Genomic DNA, 20947 nt, shown 5'->3' with positions numbered 1-20947 from the left:
CTGCCGTCCGCAACCCAGATGTACCGGCCATCTGAAGTGTCCTGTGATATCATTTTGTAAAGTTGTCCACCCTAGTCCTATGTATGGTATTTCAGAAAGAACGGTCTGCCTAACTATTAAATACATATAAGGGGTGCACCTTGGCAGGCTTGCGATCTGGAGCCTCCAGTCTGGTTCCTGGACCCTGACCCGGTCACAGCCTCTACCCTATATTCTGGCGTCCCAGTGTGCCCATGTAGCCTCCAGTCTTAACCAACTGGTGCCCACATGTTGCCCATTCCTCCTAGCCCAAGAAACAGGAGCACTCAAGCCACACCTCTCCCATTGACATTCACAATCCTGTTCTGCTGGAGCATTGAGTGTAGCAGACCCTATCCCCTCACCTCCCACTTAGAGCACTCCCCAGCCACTCATAAGCCTAGCCTTGCCCGTGCACCACCCGTGCACTGTGCTGCCCTCCTGAAGCGTGCATTAATGACCCCACACTTTTCCTTCCAGAGCACCCACCTGGACTACACTCTCAGCCATCCCGGAACACCTAGCCTCCCTCCTGCGACACACTTCCCAAACATAGTGAAACACTCAGACAGAGACCTGTACCCCTACATGCACCCTTGACCAACCCTTGTGCTGCATCCCCAATGTTCTGGATGCCTGTAGCACCAGTCCCAGGCCCGAACCCTCCCTTCTCATCAGAAGCACCAACCCGGAGAACAGCTGCACACCCAGACCAGGCCCCCTGCTTTCCAGAGTACCAAACCTACAGCCACCAACCCATTCCTGCCCCTCACCCCATTGCTGTCCTGGCCGAGGTACCTGGTATTATTCCACCCCCTGTACCCTGAGACAAAAACAACAAGCTAATATTGAATTTCAATTGTATGTTTTGTCATTTCGATTTATACAGCATATTAACTTTCTTTTCACTATAGAAATAATATTAGGGATTGCTCACAGCTGTGGCCCGCAGGGTACGCAAAGATCGCAGCACCAAATAAATTTGCCCACTGAGCAATAACACTTGGTGGCAGATCTTTGAAACAAGAGTAAAAACCCTCTGTGCTATTTTACTAGGATTAATGTGTTGCACGCACAGGTTGCTAACAAAGTTATTTTTTATTTTTAAAAAAATGTTTTTGACAGAAAGCGCCGCCTTGCCTGCACAGGAGTGGGGTGACTGCACCAATCTGCACTCATGTCCACAGATGTAGAACATATCTGAAGATCCATATCTAACTATACAAACATAAAACATAATTCCCTGTTCTAGTACACGAGGGGGACCTTTTTTCACACGTGACTACCCAGTGTGATCCTGGGAGGGCTACTTTTACCACAATGAGCATATCTGACAAAATTAGGAGCACTTAGAAATATGACCAATGTCGCTGTTAAGTGCTACTTACAATAAATGAGAGGTGCAGGCATGTGCACGGCTTTTCCACTTACTCTGAAGTCTACCACCGTGCCCTGACCAGGGAGGCCAGCTGCTAGGTCACCTCTCCACGGCCAGCAGGGAGCCCTCCTTGTGTGTCCCCTGCCTGTCCCAACTGCAGCTGGTGTGGCGCTGCCCCCTGATGTAACACGCACGCGGCCGCGTGACGTTGCACGCTGCCGCGTGCTGCATAAATAAATGGGGCGTTCCCGGCCGCAGCGGAGCGACCGGGAAGCCCGAACTGCCAAGACGTGTGTGTGTTAGTCTGTGCAGTGCGGGGGCTTACGGGACCGCATGGGGGCCCCGACCGACCCCCAACAGTGGCGAAGAGTGAATGCGGATGCCCGGGCCCGGCGGTGATCAATGTCATAATTTTTCTACACAGAAACGGAACGGACGACATTTTGTTTCACGCCGTGGCTGCGGATCACACACGCGGCTGGCGGCCATTTTGTCAACACGACCGTGGAACTTCTCCAAGCTCTGGTTTGGATGGGGAAGGTGATCCAGGTCTAATATTTGGACACACTGCTTGCAGGCAGTCTAACCTGCATATACATGCCCAATTTTTGATTTTTACTTCACATTTGGGCCTCCTACATCGAGTGAGAGCAAGGAGAAGGGCTAAAATGGCAGGGCCTGCCTAGCCCAGATTTTTTTCTTCTCTCTTCTTCTGTTTTTCAGCCAATTTTTGAAACCTTTACACCACTGGTGTTGCTGCAGTGGAGGGGCACTGTGCTTCTTCATCCTCTTCATCATCAGGCTGCTGTGGCCTCTTCTTCGTCCTCTTCATCATCAGGGCGGAGTACGGCAGTGGCGGATCCTCAAGTGGGCAGTCATCTTCTTTCTAATTTGTCAAAGCCGAAGGCAAGATTCCACCATCCCCTCCCCAGGTTGGACTGTCACTGCGCCTGTGGAAGGGGTATCCAGGTTTGTGGTGGTGGTGGGTGACTGAGTTGCGGCCCCCAGGGCCTAGTGTGGGGGTGCCTGTGCGCTCAGGCCCATGAGTGGCGCTGGTGGGCAAGACGGTGGGCACCCTGCAGCCGCACCATTTCCCCAGGACGGCGGCCAAGCGGGAGGTCAACAACAAGCTCCTCAGGCTCCGGTGATTCGAGTTCTACAGCCAGTGGCCGCTCCACAGCTACCCCCTCAACCCCAAGTAGGCGGTCAAGCTCCTGTGCCTCAGGGGCCACCGGTCGTGCAGCCAGCTGCCCAGCCAGGACCTCCTATCATGGCCCAAGCGCGAGCCCATGCAGCCCATCCCAGAATTTGACGCATCGGGCCCGCCGTCCAGCATGGGGCCTAGGTGGAGGAGGTGGGTTGGTCGTCTCGACATGTACTTCCGGGCCGCCCAGGTGACGGATGATGACAGCAGGGTGGCTACGATGCTGTACTCCGCTGGGCCGTCGGTCCAGGACATTTTTGAGTCGCTTCCTGCGGGGGATGGCAGCTATGACACAGCCAAGGCGGCACCCCTGGCCCACTTCCTGCCCCTTGCCAACGTGGACTATGAGAGGTTTGTCATGCTGTCGGCCAAGCAAAAGGACGATGAAACATTGGACACTTTTTATGGACGCCTGGGTCGCCTCTCCCAGGGCTGTGCGTGGGGAGACGCGGAGGACATGATTCGCACCATGCTAATTCAGGCGTGCTCCTCAGGCAAACTCAGGAGGCAGGTCCTGAGAGAGCCGGGTATCACTCTGCCCCGCATCCTGGAACTGGGCCGCTGCCATGAGGTGGTGGAAGCTCGAGCAACCAAGATGGAGGCGGGGTTCTGCTCCGTAAAGTCTGAGGAGGTGTGTGCTATGTGGCGTGGTGGTAGAGGAGTGAGAAGACCTGGGGTGGGACTCCAGGACAGAGCAGGGAGAGCGGGGGAATCGTGCCAGAAGTGTGGATACGACCTCCCTCACCCGACGGAGTGTCCGGCAGCTGGAAAGACATGTGGTAGGTGTGGCCTGCCTGACCATTTTTCGAGATTATGCAGGGCTGCCCTGCCCGTGTTGGTACTGAGAGGACAGGCTCGAGTTTGGGTCCCGCATCAGAGCCGCCCACCGAATGTGGCCCAGGTGGACCAGGGTGGGGAGGATGCTCAGGAGGAGGAGGCAGAGGAGGATGAAGAGAACAATGTCTTTGTCTCCAGTGTGGAGGTCCTAAAAGGAAAGAACAGAAGGCAGCCGAGATATGTGGTTGAGATCAATCATTCGCTGGTTCCGGTGCTGGTGGACACGGGAGCCTCAGTCAATGTGATGGCCAGGGGGCACTACGATACCCTTGAGTCCCCCCTGAAGCTGCCCATACCGAGGGCCCGCATATTTGCGTTTGGAGGACTGGAACCAATACCACTGGACGGTGCCTTCGTAGCGAAGGTGGAGCATGAGGGCTCGCAGATCAAAGCCCGGTTCTACGTGACGCCCGTGAGCAACAACACTCTGCTAAGCTGTGCGGCTGCAGAGGCCCTCGGAATTGTCAGCTTCGCGTACTTGGTGTATCTCAAAGACATCAATGACTTGCTCAATAAATATGCTGACCTCTTCAAGGGCATTGGAAGGATGACTGGTGACCCGGTGCGGTTACACATCGACGAGTCTGTGCAGCCAGTTGCCCTGAAACACCGGAGGGTACCGTTCCATCTCAGGGAGCAGGTAGATAAGGAGCTGGACAACCTGGTGAATTTGCACATTATTGAAAAGGTGGAGGGCCCCACTCCTTGGGTGTCCCCGATTGTTGTGGCTAGGAAGCCCAAGCAACCTGACTCTGTCCGCATCTGTGTAGATATGAGACTCCCCAACAAGGCCATTAGGAGGGAGCGGCATCTCACCCCCACCATCAATGACATTATTGCGGAAGTGCAAGGGGCTCGGTTCTTCTCCAAATTAGATCTCCGAGCAGGATATCACCAGGTCGTTCTCCACCCGGAGTCTCGGTATATCACCACTTTCACCACTCACCGGGGGCTCTACCGATACAAGAGACTCAGCTTCGGAGTATCATCGGCTGCAGAGGTTTTTCAGAACATTATTCGGGGTGCCCTCGCAGATCTGGAGGGTGTCTTAAACATCAGCGATGATATTCTGGTGTTCGCGAAGACCGAGGTGGACCATCTGAGAAAGCTGAGGAAGACCTTTGAGAGACTGCAATTGCTAGGTCTCACCCTCCACAGGGACAAGTGTGAGTTCCTGCGCCCTTCCATCAAATTCTTTGGATTTGTTTTTAAAGAAGGGGGTGTGTCACCAGACCCGAGGAAAGTCCAGGACATTAAGAAGGCGCAGCTTCCAGAGTCGGCGTCTGACATTAGGAGTTTCCTTGGCATGGTGACATACTGTGGGCATTTCATCCAGAACCTTGCCTCAAGGTCGGAACCACTCAGGGCTCTGACGAAAAAGGAGTCGGCCTGGCACTGGGGCCCGCTTGAGCAGGCGGCCTTTGAAGACATCGAAAGCGCCCTGGCAGCGGAGGACACCATGGCGTTCTTCGATCGGCGCTAAGATCGGAGATCGTTGTGGACGCCAGTCCATTTGGTCTAGGGGCCGTCTTAACACAGGTGGACCAGGACGGAGCATCCGGCCAGTGGCCTATGCCAGCAAAGCGCTCTCTGGAACTGAACAAAGATAGTCACAGATTGAGCGTGAGGCTCTGGCGGTCCTCTGGTGCTGCAGACACTTTCGGCTCTACGTCTTGGGGCGTCCAGTGACGGTGGTGACGGACCGCAAGCCCCTGCTGCCCATTCTGGCAGGGTCATGCTCCAAGCCACCGCCCAGAATCGAGAGGTGGATGCTCGCCCTTCTCGAATACGGAGTGACACTGGTGTATCGGCCAGGGGCCAACAACGCAGCGGACTATCTCTCCCGACATCCGGGAGTGTGTGGGGGAGAGGAGTATGACACCTGTGAGGAGGAAGCCGACGATCATGTCCGAATGGTGGTGGAGGCGGCCATGCCGAACGCCATGCCTCTCTCAGAGCTGGAGGTGGCAGCTGCCGAGGACGAGTGCTTCAAGATTCTCCAGCACTCCATGCAGCACGGCTCCTGGAAGTCTGTCCTAGAATCCCTGGCGGGGCGGACCCAGGAGGCCAAGACCGGACTCGAGCAGCTGTGGAAGGTTAAGGAAGAACTCTCATTCTCAGCGTCTGGACTGCTGCTGCGAGGTGACCGGATCGTGGTCCCCCAGTCCAAGGTAAAAGATGTGATCGCTCTGGCTCACCATGGACACCAGGGCGCCGCCAAGACTAAGGCCAGGCTGCGTCTGAAGGTTTGGTTTCCAGAACTGGAGCGGAGGGTCGATGACTTTGTGGCGGCCTGCATATGGTGCCAGGCAGCGTCTCCATTACAGCGAGAGCCCGCCATTGAAGCGATGCCCCGGGGCACGCGGCCTTGGGAGGTCGTCCATGCGGACTTTGGGTCGACATCTGTGGGCACCCATTTTCTGGCAATCGTGGACGAATATTCACGATATCCGGAGGTGGAGTTTGTCGAATCGGTGGCTTTCGAGCATGTGGTCGTGGCTGTGGAGAAGGTGTTCACAGCTCATGGTTTTCCCCACACCTTGTGCTCAGACAACGGATCGCCGTTCCAGAGTGAGCGTTTTACGGAACTCATGGAGAGCTGCGGGGTCCAGCACTTAAAGGTATCCCCATTGTGGCCCAGGGCAAAAGGAGATGCTGAGAGACTGATGCGGACACTCAACAAGACTTTCAGGATCGCCCAGGGACAAGGACAGTCACTACAGCGAGCCCTGTATCAGTTTCTAAGGGTGTACCGCAACATCCCTCATGCATCCACGGGGGTCGCTCCGGCAGGGGCCCTGTTCAAGCGATGCCCCCGGGGCCTACTACCCGAGGTCGGTGAGAAGGAACCCGGGGTGACTGACAGTCAACAGGTTGAGGCAGACCGGCGGGTAAGGATTGAGCAGGAAAACCTGTGAGGAGGGCTCCGGCCCCAGTGGCTGGAACCGGGGGACAAAGTCCTCATCCGTAATCGACACCCCCACGGAAAGCTGTCGCACCCCTACGAGCCGGAGCCGCTGGATGTGGTGGCCGTAAAGGGATCCATGGTAACGGCATCCGACGGAAGTTCCGCTGTCACCCGGAATGTCAGCTTCTTCAAGAAACTGGGTGACTCAAGAACTGAACCGCCGCTGGAACCAGACTTGGTGGAGATACCGGAGGCCATAGGAGGTCCCTCCAGCACCCCTGCATCCCCTGCCTGGGAGACGCCTGCTGAAAGACTTCACGTGCCGGAGGTGAGCGGGAGGTACCCCCAGAGGGCTGGGCGAGGGAAACCCACTTACCTCAGCGATTATATTTTGGGACTGTTGGTTAACCAACCTGAGTAAGGGGATCCGGGTGGTTGACAATAAAGGGATTTGGGCAAGTGGTGTTGTTAAGTAAAACAGTTTATGTGTTTTTCTGGCTTGCAGTGTGTACTAAAAGTGTTTCTGTTTTCTCCCGAAAAAGGAGGAGTGTTGCGCTGCCCCGTGATGTAACAGGCACGCGGCGGCGTGACGTTGCATGCCGCCGCGTGCTGCATAAATAAACAGGGCGTTCCCGGCCGCAGCGGAGCGACCGGGAAGCCCGAACTGCCAAGACGTGTGTGTGTGAGTCTGTGCAGTGCGGGGGCTTACGGGACCGCATGGGGGCCCCGACCGACCCCCACAGCTGGTAGCGTCCTAATCCCAGGTACTCAGCCAGTAGATTGGTGTTGTTCAGTCTGTATCTCACTCTCTGCCCGCACAGGAAGCGTACTCCGTGTTACTTGAAAACCCCCCACATTTGCTGCCCTCACGATACTGCCTCAAGAAATCCTGCAGCTGCAATTTCACCTGGCTCCGTCGAGCGGGTGCCTCGTCGCCACCAGCCCCAGCTCCCCCTTGTGAGTCACCGCCCAACCCACCATGGCTCTCACTCCAGAAGAGCCCTAGCTGGTTGAAACCCACCATGTTTTGCATAGTTACTGTACATGTCGCCACGTTAAGATGGCATCACTGGAACACGAGCACTAGCACTGCAGCAAAGGCGCTGCCTGATCGACAAAATGAAGTGGGTTCATTGCTTTCATGGTGGGACCCTGGCTATGTCAGTGCTGGGTGAAATCATGGATGTGTGAGTTATGTAACTTCTCAACCACTGAAAACCTACAGAACTCTCGAAAGGAGGAGTCCCAGTGGCGCCTGCAGCCCAGGAGGCAGCCACGGAGCTTCTGTTTTTTTTTTCTTACGTTTAAATACTGAGTGAGTTTTAGAGCAGGTGTACATTTTGCAGTAGGATTTTAGAGTTGGTGTTGTGGTAGTTGTGCGTGGGTGTTGTATTTGGTAGTTGTGTGGTGTGTTTGCAAGAATTTGGAGAGTTTTAGTAGGGTTAATGGTAGGAATGGGAAGATCCTCATGTCAATGTAGTGTAGGCTGTTTGGTTTAGACTTAAGTTCTGTATGCAGTGGGTAGCGATATTATGTTTTCTTTCGCTGGGCCTGCCCAGCAAATCACAAATTCCAGACTTCTGTTGACAGAAAACATTTACTTTTAACAGTATATGGTTTTAATCGATCATTTAAAAAAAATTATAAAGTTGTCATGGCTCCACTACTTTTAAAAATGAGGTTTGAAAATTCACATCTCAATAAATAAATGTATCCGTCCCTCTGGATTATGAATAAACACTTTAAATCTCTTTTGTGATAAATCCTCACGCATCGTACAGCTGCTTAACCGTTCACGTGTTTTTCTGTGACTCGTTTGTTTGCTTTGTGTGAAGGCTTCTGCTGCACGGAACTGCCATTTAAGCTGTGGACACAGGCAGGGCTGCGAGGCGCAGCACAGCAGACCAGAGGCCCGCGCTCTCATGGGACCTTCTCAGAGATGCTGTACCTACCATACGGTCTGTGTGTGAGAGAGTGCCTAGAGACATGCACTGTTAATGCGGAGCGTGGGAAAACCTTTAAAAAATGCTCAAGTATAAACTTAGATGTTTGTCATCGGAAAAGACCAGCATGAATGTGTACTAAAAAAGCATGTTTTCCATTAGAGCTTGTTTTTCACATGAAGTCGTTAATTATGCAGATGTTCTTGTATCAATGATGACTGTCGCAACAACTGGCACCCGCCATGTTGGTCATTTCTCTCCACCTATAGCGCAGGGCCCGCCTGACATTTGGAAGCTTCAGTCAATGTCAACATCTGTGACCTCTCATGACGTTGTCCACAGCATCAGTGTGTCATTGGGTGAGGACGCTTCTAAGATCTTGCTATATTTTATTTTCTTCCATTGTGCAGGCTGCGTCTAGGAGTGTACAACACTTTCAGGAATGCTTGGCCTGTCAGCCCTCTTGCAGCATGGAGGTGAGGCTGGGGGGCGCAGGGGGCCACGCTGCTTCCCGCTTGACTCGATACAGACTGGAGCCCAGTGGCTACGTCAGACACCAAGCTTCACATGTAGAAGTGCACAATGTACAATGTAGTGCTGCCCTCTCAGAAGTGGCTCCTATATCAGCAAGGGGGTCCTGCGAACTGGGTTCAGATCATCTGCTGTGGGGTCTGTGTGGAGAGGTCATGATGGGGGTTAAATTGTACTATTGCTGCTCTTGATTCACTTTGAGTTACGCTAAGGAAACTATGCACGCACTGGACTTTTCTGTTTGAGAAGATGCAACTTGAAAAGGAGAGACAGTGATGAATTCTTACAAGGCTAGGGATAAGAACGTCTACACCAGCTGCTGTGGACCGCTGGGCATGTTTGGAGGGCCAAAGCAGCATCAGGGAGCCAGAAGAGGACACAGGCTCTACACATTGGTGCATTCTTTTGCACGTGGAGCTGGTAGGGTTGGGGTGATACATTGACTATAGCTCTGCAGTAGTAAAGGGGTGAACAGTGGCAAAACCGCCTACTTAGCCCCCCTACTATTACTAAATCAGCAGTAATCTCTTATCATGAAGGTGAAACAGGCACAGCCGGCAGGTGTATCTCCTTCACCTGACACAGTTGCAACCAAAACAACAGTACAGTGATACTAAAATAAAAGAATGCCCAATTAAAATTAAAATTAAAAGAATTAAAACCACCAAAAGCCAGCCCCTGTATGAGAAAGACAGAATGCAGACTTTGATGAGAAAGGACACTCTGGGTTGATAAGCAGGGGCATTCAGGCAAAAGATTTCAGCAGCAATATCAATTTCAAGGATATATTTTCAAAAAGGCAAAGAGGGGGGGGGGGGTTAAAAGTCACCATACTTTTAGTTCTTGACTTTGGTGCTCGGCAAGGATGAGCTAGGCTTTTAGAGTTGGTGTTGTGATAGTCATGTATGGGTGGCGTATTTGACAGTTCTGTGGTGTGTTTGCAGGAATATGGAGAGTTTGAGTAGGGTTAATGGTAGGAATCGGGAGGTCCTTATGCTGATGTTGCATAGGTTGATTAGTTTAGACTGAAATTCCTTATGCAGTGGTTAGCAATATTGTTTTCCTACACTGGGTACTGCCCAGCAAATCGTAAATTCTGGACTTCTGTTAACAAGAATCATTTTACTCTTAACAGAATATGGTTTCATTGTTTATTTAAAAAAAGAAAGTAGTCAGGGCTCCACTACTTTTCAAAGCAGGGTTTGCAAATTCAAATCTCAATAAATAAATGTACCTGTTCCTGTGGATTATGAATATACACTTTAAATCTATTTTGTGATAAATAAACCTGCATCATAGGAGCTTCCCGTGGCAGTGATTTGTCATCAGGTTTGTGAGCTGGTTGACTGGGTCCAACACACAGTTCGGTACAACCAGCAACAGCATGTGAAATGAAGAAGAGTGTGACAGGCAGGTGATTTCCGGGTCGGTATAACTCACAAGTGGATCAAGGCGTGAACCAGGGCTGTTCCTTGACTTTTGGTTTGCTTGGTGGCCCAGTCCAGAGTCTCCATGGGTAAAGGGAGTACTTTCTTCTGTCCTTCCCAATCGGAAAGGTTTGTAGAAGGCACTTCCCGGGGGCACCTTCAGGGGCAGTGTCCTGGATACCAGTACCTCACTTGCAGTAGGCCTTCTCCACACAGCAGTTTCACCCCGAATGCGCCCTTGGGATGGCTAGGGTTTGTCTCTGCCTTGGAGCATTCTGCCTTCTCCTCTCCAGCAGAAGACTTTGGAACAGAATGTATTGCGAATCCTTCTTTTTCTCAGAGTTTAAAGATGAATCAACTAAGGAGAGGGTTTCCTCTCCTTATAAAGGCAAACTATTATGGGGAATTGCTCCAAAGCAATCCTGTAGTTATGGGTCTAATCCAGGCTGTTGTAACAGTGCCCTTTTCCTTCTGACAACCTACCCAGAGTGCTTTGTATGCAGGAAATGGGGAGCAAAGGAGGTTGTAGAGAGCCCTATCAGAAACCAAGATGGCTGAACCCCTCTCTTGGCTTACCTCTCTCGTCTAGCTGTGCTAACTCTGCTCCTTTCCCATGTCTGCTGACTTTAAAGGGACTCCAGTTGTAAGCATCCTTATGTGACAGTGTATTTGCTATGCCAGTGTTTCAATTGAAGCACTAAATCTCCTAGGAGAGTTCTTGTGCCTTGGTTGGCAGGTCTTGACCTTCCTTCTGGAGGATCAATTCACATATTCCTGGCTATGGTCCCACATGACAGTTGTAGAGACAGCCAGGCCAGATAACTATTATACATTCCTGTCACTGCTCACCAAGCTGATACTAGTATGACATCAAACTGCTGTGGCTGTATAGTTGTGTTACCCTAGAAGCCACCATGCTGCAACCAAGCATGGCTTACATTTGCAGTTTAACATGTCAAAAGGCTGAGATACACAATTATTATAATTTGAATCAGAGTGGCAGACAATTAAAGAACCACCTCTGCCTGCTGTAGCTTTGTCTTCCAGCAACTACCAGGGATGCACATGTGACCTTTCAATCTGGCCTGCTGTCACCACATGGCTGGCACTGGGCTATCAGAAGACTGTTTCAACAAAGACACATGACTGGATTATAATTTTGGTATGGGACATTTATGAAGGGGGTCTGGTTAGCAGAGCCCCTTTTCAGAAACATAATTAACTGCTTAATTTTGTTAAAACACATATTTTTTAAACTAACACTTTTAACCCATTGCAAGTGGCATTGTGTCAATGTTGGCAAGCAGATCATTCTGCAACCTTTTTGCCTTTTCTTTTGCGGTTCAGAAAAATGCAGTCAAACTGAAAAATGGGTAGAAGGAGGTGGCCATAATGAAGGCCTGCCCCTGCACACTCACACCAGAAAAAAATACAGCCCGCTAGGGAAAAAGGCCCAAGACACTCTTGCCAGGATAACAAGTATTTATTTCTAACAAAATAGAAATGCATCAGCAAGGAACGTTCTGAGCTCCGTAGGTATGTGCAGCACATTATAAGCACAAACAACGTCACTGATGATGTGATATATATATAGTACAATTCTACATCCTAATTGGAAGAGCTCTATATCTGTAGGGCCTGCTCCATATGGGATTCCAGGCAATTGGTCCCTTTTCATCTGTTCATCTCCGTCCACGTATATGCTTCAGGGCTCATCATCCAAAGTGAAGTTGGCTTAACAAGTAATTGGCTACTAACACAATGTTATTTTATCATTGTAACAAGCACCTGGCAGATACAGGGATGGGCTTGGGGGGAGAGCCGAGGTCACGCTAATTCATGCCCTTCACTCGCTCCCAGACAGATCAGCAATTCTCAAGGTCCTCTACCTTAATTTTAGGCTATAATTCTGATGCTACCCTGCATGTCGCCGCACAAATCACTTGCCCCATTTCTGAAGGCATGATAGCCTTGCCTTCTGATCTTAGTGATCGATCGAGGGGTGTAAAAGTTTTATGGTCAGCAGTCTGAGTTTGGACGGTGCTATGGCATGCGGGGGTCATGGGATGATAGCATGGTAAAGCTGTATTTCTAGTGTGGGGATTGTTGGGGGCAGGAGGGTCTTGCTATCTGTCCTGTGGGATGGTACTGCCAAGAGGCGCTCTGCTCCCTTCTCATGACCATGCAGGCGCATTCCTTTCAGGTCCAAGGGCCTGTAACGTTTTTAGAACAATGGAAGATTTCATAGACTCTGTGAGACCTGGCCGGAGTGGGGGTGATGTTCACGCTCATGCAAGGGCCCTAATACTAACACACAAAATGTTGTTCGGTGCACTTGGGCCTAACTTCTAAGATGGCTGCTGCTTGGCAAGATGATGTTCACACCTGCATCTACCACATAACTTGCACTGCATGCACTAAGGTGATCGCACATCCTCCTGTATTTTTACCCCCCTGCTCCCTGGATGTGCTCTTTTAGTGTTTATTTCTCATTCGGTATCACCTAAGGGGTGGGAAGACTCTCTCTCCTTCCCAACAATATGTAGGAGCCAGGTCAGGGGCCACACATGTGTGACCCAATGAATGTCCAACGTGTATGTGGAATGGCAGAAACAATGCGATGCCATGCCCCATTAATTTTAGGCACACCAGCTAGTTGTAGGGACTGTGAAATGTGGTTGAAACCTATTGTACGGCTGTGAACCAGTGCTGAGATTGGTACAATACATTGAACTATAGTGACTCTAAACAGGAGTTGTGTCCATAGTGGTTATCCTGAAAATCTGGTGTGGGTGGGCCTGTGTGGGACCAGAATTGGAGACAGTGGACATGGAGTGTAAATAGAAGTTGTAACGAAAAAAGGTCCTGCTGAGCCCAAGCAGCGCAGAGAGTTCAGTCAGTCCTTAATGTGCTCAACTATTAACTTGAATACCAAACGTGTTCACAACATTCTACTATAGGTTTTCTATTAAATATGTTTAAAGTTGGCTTGACTTGACCTCATTAACACAAACCTTTATGGGGTTGCGACGGCAGATGGTAAATCCTTTGTGTGATGCCTCACAGCAGTAAAAGCCTAAATATGTCTTTTGGTTCTGCCTTAAATGTCAACAATTTTGAATTCCTGGTGACCAGTCCATAGACCTCATTGTGTGTCTGGAAATGAGCACGTTCCTGGCCCTCTTCTTTTTAGGCTGCTTCAGTCAGAAAAAGATCGTATTTGTATTATATTTTATTGATTTATAGAGAGTTTACGCCAAAGCGCTTGGACAAACAAAACCAACAGACAGTACAATATCAAGTTCGAACAATAAACAATAACTGACAAGGGAAATTAGAAAAGAGAGCAAGAATCCGAGCTAAAATGGGAAGCCAAGCAAACATCTTTTTAGTCGAGTGCGAAAAAGGTCTGACAATGGGGAGCATCTAATATCAAGGGGAATGGAATTCCAAAGTTTAGGTGCCGACAGGGAAATGAAGTGAAAGCGAGATTGTGCGGAGGGGAGTTTAGGAGAAGAGAGGAGGGACTGATTAGCAGAGAGGAGGGACCTGAAAGGAACATAGAAAGAAAGTAGAGAAGAAAGGTAACAAGGGGCAAGACCATGAGTGAATTTATAGACAATTGTGAGAAAATGAAACAGTATCCGATTGTCAAAGGTAAGCCATGAAAGAGAGTGAAGAGAAGAAGGGATGGAAGATAGGGGGGAGAGTAATCAGGGTGTGTGGATAGCAGTGTTAACAATGGAGTGTAAGGGAGAAGACGGTGAGATGGGAAACCAACAGGAAAGGCACAGCACTAGTCAAGCCAGGAAAACACCAGTATAGAGATCAGGCGCTTACTAGAGTTAAAAAGGAAGGGCCGAGCTTAGCTGATATTCAAAAGTTGGCAGCGGGAAGATTGAGCAATGGCAGGGATATGAGATGAGAAAGAAAGAGCAGGGTCAGAAATCACGCCCAGATTGCGATGTGCAGGGCTGAACGATGGAGATGTTTGTTACAAGCACTGCTGCTTTCACTTTCTCCGATTGTTCATACTTTCAATAATTTCAATAAAAGGTTTTAAACTAAAAAATAATCTCCCTGGCCGCTGCGCTAGCACTTCCTCTGTGAAATTAATTTCCCTGTGCTTTCATTTGTGCTGCAAGGAGCTCCTGTAAATTTAATATTGACTGACATGAAAACTAAGGAGTTTAACAATGGTTTGTCCAGGAGGTCTGTGGTGGTGAAGGTATCTTTTGGCCCAATCCAAACATCAGAAGGACGGTACAAAGACACAGGAGCGCAATGGCTCCCAAAGAACCCTCCTTCAAACAAAAGTCGCCTGGATTGGATGAACTTGCAACCTTCTTACAAACGGGGAAGAACCAGGAGAGACAGAGAGGAAGGCTTGGAGCAGGACTTGGAGGCTGGACTGGACCATAGCAAAAAAGAAGCAGCACATTCATTTGAAGGTTAAGAATAGAAGAGGCAATTAGCTTACAATATGGGCACATATCTGCAGGTAAAGTTTTTTCACATCAGACAACTAACTAGGGGGGACTGAGAGGGGCAGATACTGACACATTTATTTACGTTGATGTCGTTGAATAACTGCACAGTAGTTATTGTCGCTTATTGGCCTCAGGCAAGCGACCCTGCAGTTTGTCAGTAATTGTGAAGGAGGATCATAAATATAGCCTTGTAGAATGAGGTAAGGGTCGCTATAATGAGATTACGAACCATCCCCACGTTTATAGTGCTATTAGCACAGCGTGGTAAACACAGAATACGCTTTCGAGTTCTGGTGCTGAAGTAGAACATGCTAATTTGACGCTGAGGGCCTGATTCTGAGGTGCGTGAACATATAAGAAAGTGTTCCTCCATGAAGGAGGAACACTTTATTTACAAACACCATATTCTGATGAAGAAGGAATGTGGTGCAGGGACATGAAAGCTTCGGCTTTTGCACGTGCCTGATTTATGGCTTGACACCAGCCCTAGCAACCATCAGGAATGCAGGACATTCTCCTCCGAGCAGCACTGGTTTAGCACGACAAAAAAGGAGTAAAAATACAGTATCTTTGAGGTGCTGTTAAACTACACTGCACACTTTTTCCCTTTATGAACAATGCATTTCTTAGACTGCAGCACGACTTTTCTAGTATAATGAACGTTCAAGAAAACTTTCTTAAACTAGAAAAGTGGCAGTCTATTAAGAAATGCTTGCAATGTCACTGGAGCACATATTTCCCCCACAATGGGTGATTTTAGCAACTTTTGCTGCTGGAAAGCCCGACATCTCCCCTCCAATATTTCCACCCACCTCAAAATGATGGTGCTGGAAACTAGAGGGGAGAATGTCGTATTTTCACACACTTTAAATCACGAGCTCAGAATCAGTCCCTGAGTAAAGCAAATGGACAAAGTGTGTTAAAAAGTAAAATGTTTTTTTTTATTGTTGCAGTATTTACGTAACAATGTTGTCTTTATAAGGTATGCATTTCAATTGTAAGCTTGATTGAACCGGACCAGTTTTATTGTGATCATGCATTGAATGTAGTGTAAAAGTAAAAGAGTAAATGGTTTGTCAATGCAAACGTGAAAGTGTTTTCCATGTGTTAGCTTTCAATTTGGTGTGTTAAATTGTATGTGGTCTGTCATGTTGATGGTGCAGTGCAAAAATATTACTTGACACAAATAAGTGTCTGGGTGAAAGAAATAATCCTGGGAAATGGCAAGACTAAAATAAATGCTTTCTTAGGTTTCAGAAATCAGACTGATCACACTCAATAAATAACAATAGTTACTCTATTGCATTCCAAGCATCAAAATTGGTTCACGGGTGACTGACATGTGCTGTTTCTTCACATTTAATTCTCTTATGCTGTCTGTGCATTAGGAACTGAGCACATGGACAGCCACGTTTATCCTAAGAGCAAACTCGGTGGTCCTTGGACCCCAATCAAGTGACTGATGTTGCAGCCATTCTATCCTCACATACAATTCCTGAGGCTGTCAGAATCCATAAATATGGTTCAATGTTACAAACATGTTAATGTTAGGGTGAGTAGATGAAATGAGCATCAAGCCCAGTGTGCACAGTGTGTAACGTGTACTTAGTGACTCATGCACTACTCTTTTATCACAGACATATTGGTAACATGGAAAGAACTGTGATCATTCTTATGTTCCAAGAATTATCTGTGATTGTATGCAAAGCAGGCTAGAACCCTCACTGGAGTCATTTGTTCCTTTGCACTTTCCTATAGGGATGTTTTGAAATAGTAGAAGAGCAGTGTTCCAAACTGTTCCTCTTGCAATAAAAACGTTCTATCAGAAATGTATTTATATGGTTATTCTATGTTTTGATAGTGCACTTTGCTGAGTAAGACAAGTGTAAAATACTTGCAACCAAAATGCTTCTACATGATTGCACAGACTACACTTTGAAGGTGGTAAATTTGGTTGACTTGCTTTGACTTGCAGTACTTTTTTATGTTATGGGTGCCCACTATTCCCTCCCTTCACCCCATACATATCTGTCTATATGTGTATGTATTTGGCTCACTCCACCAAACTGGGTCCACCAAACGAATCGCCTTCAAAATGTAGCTCTGTGTAATAACAACTGCACGACGTCTAAAATATATACTGGAATTGGTCTTTAGAAATGAACATTCTAACCTTTAAAAAGAGCCATCTTACAATATTAGTACACTTGGATAATGTCTTTTTTTTTTAATAGCTGCGTTTGCAATTCCCTCCTGCCCCCACAGATAACTATTGTGTTTGCTTTGTTCCCACAGCTGTCAGCAATGGCTGAGGTGGGTCTAGGAAATGTGCACCTGACAACACAACTGTCAGACACAAAGACAAGAAATTGAGTGAGACAGTGAAAGAGACCACCCGGAGAGGGAGGGCCAGAGAGTGCTAGATCGGAGGATGATGCGCTGGGTGCAGCTTGTATAGACATATAGGCCATGGGAGAGGGGCCATTATCTCAGGATAATGTCATACCCACAGTACAGCTCAAGGCGAAGATGGGCATAAGATGTGGAAAGGTCCTTATCCCGAGTACTAATGAACCCCACATGCTCTATGAGGATGTTAGTACATAGTAGTAATAGAAACATGGGTTTTTAGGAAATGCAATGTTAGCGTTATATTGTAGTATAGAAATTACAAGGTTGTCTTGTGACGGCATGCAATTTAATTGTAAGTTTCATTGAAAAGGAATGGTTTAAAGATGAGCATGCATCACGCGTAATGTAAAAGGAAAGGGTATAGGAACACAGGGAACTTTTTTGGAAGAAGCACACCAATCAGCTCAGGGTCCGACAATAATTTAAAGAACATGCACACACTTCAGGTAATCTAATACACCCCTAAATAATCGTGTTGGAGCACCGCGAAAACGAACGCATAGGCGGTTAGGGGTAAACAATGCGACACTAAAACTAACCTGTACTAGCATGTAACCGTACTCACGGACTGGTTATAATACATCTGTTTAAACCAATTGGCTGAAATGTCATAGTACACACAGATTTATTGATGCACAAAACAGACCTTTATGTCTTACCTCTACTTTTTAGAAGACGAACAGAGTCTGATGGGACTCATATGATAACCACCTTAACGTGTAGCTGACAAATAAGTTGATGGGTAAGCTTTTTGTACCCACTTGGGTTTCTCCGATTATACACTGAACATATCCTCGCAGTTTTATCTAGTATATATCGTTTAATTTGGATGTCTTTTGTCTCTTTTTTCTCCTATCCTCTTCTCCTCTTTATATTTTCAATTATTCTTCACCCCCACTTCCACCCTCTTCCAATGAAATCTCGACGACCGAATGGTATGTTTTAATTACAATTGTCTTCTACCTACACAACTTTTTTAATTTATTTGATTTGCTGTTTTTGAATTCTATATGACTTTCATGTAATGTCACGGGATGTGATCTAATTTATCATACAATGAATGTTCCATTTGTGTCTTTTGTGTTTATGTTAATGGTGTAAAACATATGATTTTATAACATTTTTTTTTTGTGTTGTCCCAATTTGGGGTTTTTGCTGTATCGTCACGTTATGACATTTTGCACATCTTTAATTATACAATTTTGTAGTATCAAATAGACATTGCCCTGATCTGAGGAAGGCACAGGGATTGTGCCGAAACACGTGTCATCAAACAAAGGGCTATTAATAAATAATTTTTTCATTTTTTGGTAACAACTTCAAGTCTTTCAAATCTTATTGTGGCGCAGTAAACAGATGCGTGCAGCTTCTTTGGTAAAAGGAAAGGGGTTCTCTTTACAAAGGTGAAAACATGTTCCCATGTTTTAGCTTTCACGTTCATGTGCTGTTTGCCACGTTGAATGTGGAGTCAGAAAAAAAAAACTTGCAGAGTGTCTTGTTGACAAAAATCTTGTAGGGAGAATTGCATGGCTGTTTCTTGAGTGCAGAGGAAGTCTTCCCTCAAACGTTTTGTTTTACTTATTAAAAACACCAAATCACATTCTTGGAAATAATTCTTGCTGTTTTATTGTGCTTATTGGTGGCCAGAAACACAATCCCCAAGGTCGGCTTTCCACCAAAAACCAGTAATGTGATGAACATGAGTGAGGCTTGGCCTCCCTCTGTGGTCTATCAGAGGTACATTCAAAGTGCTGCCTTCCGCCTTTCTGACTCCCGGGAAGAGATGGGTGACCAAGGCCATTTCTTGGGCCACAAGCCCTACTACGCATTGGCCACTTCTCTGGCCAATGTGGGCCACTTCTACTAATTACCCTCTGCAGGTAGTAGTATTAAACAATCAAACCCGACCAATGCATTTTAAAATGCACAACTTTGCAGACAAATTGGCAATACATGCCACCCGAGACACTCCTCAGTTTGTCAAAAAAAAAAAGAAAAGATAAACAAACATGATTGCGACTTTTTTTAAGGCTGGTGAGTCTCAGTCCGACCATGTGCAAGGAAAAAGATAGACGATACCCTGATCGCAATCCCCTGAAACCATGGGGGGTGGGGGTGGGAGGACTTTTATTGTCAGATGAGCAACTCAGGAACATGAGGCAGAGAGATGCATAAGGCAGCTTTAATGCTGATGTGCTGACTGTGGTCCTTTACCCACAACGCTGCCAGTCCGGGTCTTCCGGACTGGCCTTTGCACATCCAGTTCCCCCCAAAAATGGGATTATGTGACGCTCGCTTGTAAATCGCCCCGTATGACCCCAATAGGTTAATACTGGCTATCCTCCAGCAAACTGCCATGGCCCCTACGCTAGGGCTAGCATTTGCATTTACCATACTTGGTTCCATGAAATAAAGCCCCCACAAAAATGTCTCCCGACAAGAAAGTCGCTGTTTTTTGCAGAGACATTATTACATTGAACATGCGGGGGACACCCCCGAATTATTATTTTTTTTACAAGGGAAGCAGGGGACATCCCTGCAACCCGTCCCCATACATAATGTTACCATATATAATTATATGTTTAATGTTCCTGTGTTGTTAAACTGTAAAGCGCTTTGGATTAAAGTGCTATATAAACAATAAAATACAAACTACAAATAAAAATATAATGTCGCCAATGCCTTTTCCCGGTGAAATTATGTATGGGGACATTACATATGGAGACATTATATCCTGATACCCCATATAGTACCATGTACATTGGGTACATTGAAAGCAAGTAGTACGCCTCGGGCAAGGTATGCCATGAGTAAAAGGCTTCTACAGTTCAGTGCATTTTCCATTGGTTTTTACAATACTCATTTGGGGCAAGGTTGTCCGAAGTACCTTCCTCGTCCAGGCTTGCAAAGCTCTGCCCCTCCACGAGCCGCTCGTTCTTCTCATCCTTCCATTCCTGGTTGCTCGCCGACAGCTTCTCCTGCGACGTGAACTTCAGGGCGGGAATGGAATTGCACCTTCTCTTGGAAGGAGAGGACTTCAACGCTGTGAACACAAGTCCATCCAAAATGTGAAATCTTTGTGTGTCATTTTCTACTTACACACACATTTTTTTAAATCAATCAATCCAAAATCCACCAATCTGAACCCAAATCAAAAGTAAGTAAAAACAAGCAACTAAGGACAGTGCATCACCCCGTTTCTTAACCCGGAAGCAGATTATCACAGATTATCACAAATAGGTGATAGGTTTTCCGACGAAGATGCTCCACTGAGGCCAGTGTGACAGGATGCTAAAAATCTCTAGCTCTCCTCATGTGTATGTATACTACACATATCACAGATAGCCCTGAAACTGCCACACAATGTAGTACAGTAATGTGTTTCAACTTTCAAATGCCAGTGCTAATATACTTTTATACTGTGCCAAATCACTACCGTAGTAGTGTCATAGCATGCATGCCTGTCCGTGGAGCGGCGCACTGTGCCCTCGCCAAGGGGATTAGAAGAGGATGGGGAAGTGGGAAGTAGATGCTACAAACACAGGTAGGGAGGGATGCAGCAAGAGAAATTGTTGGTGATAGCATAGTCAGTTCTGCTAGGTGGATGCAGTGTGTACAGGTCTATAGCCGTGGCTATTGTGCCAAAGTCATTTGTAAGCTTTATAGAAGCAGCGGCTGGCAGTGGAGGTGTGCTCTAGCACCTTGAAGCATCTCATGTGCTAGAAGGAATTACCAATAATAATCTCAGACCCAAATAACCAGACAGACTCAAAGAATATGGCAAAGTACTACTTTATTA

At 47.5% G+C, this 20947-nt stretch overlaps 1 protein-coding gene across 3 annotated transcripts in view; it reads right to left on the bottom strand.

The window, feature by feature from the left end:
- PIP5K1B (phosphatidylinositol-4-phosphate 5-kinase type 1 beta) overlaps positions 1 to 20947 on the bottom strand; it is a 792190-nt gene that overhangs the window by 100841 nt on the left and 670402 nt on the right. For all 3 annotated transcript variants that reach the window (XM_069625767.1, XM_069625768.1, XM_069625766.1), the window contains one exon: positions 20036 to 20191. In XM_069625767.1, coding sequence (XP_069481868.1) covers positions 20036 to 20191 — 156 coding nt within the window. The remainder of the gene's footprint in view (positions 1 to 20035; positions 20192 to 20947) is intronic.

This window comes from Ambystoma mexicanum, chromosome 6p, assembly GCF_040938575.1.
Source record: "Ambystoma mexicanum isolate Mex_15411 chromosome 6p, UKY_AmexF1_1, whole genome shotgun sequence".
NCBI lineage: Eukaryota > Metazoa > Chordata > Amphibia > Caudata > Ambystomatidae > Ambystoma > Ambystoma mexicanum.
The sequence above is the reverse complement of the archived record's forward strand: the minus strand, read 5'-3'. Positions and strand labels throughout refer to the sequence as shown.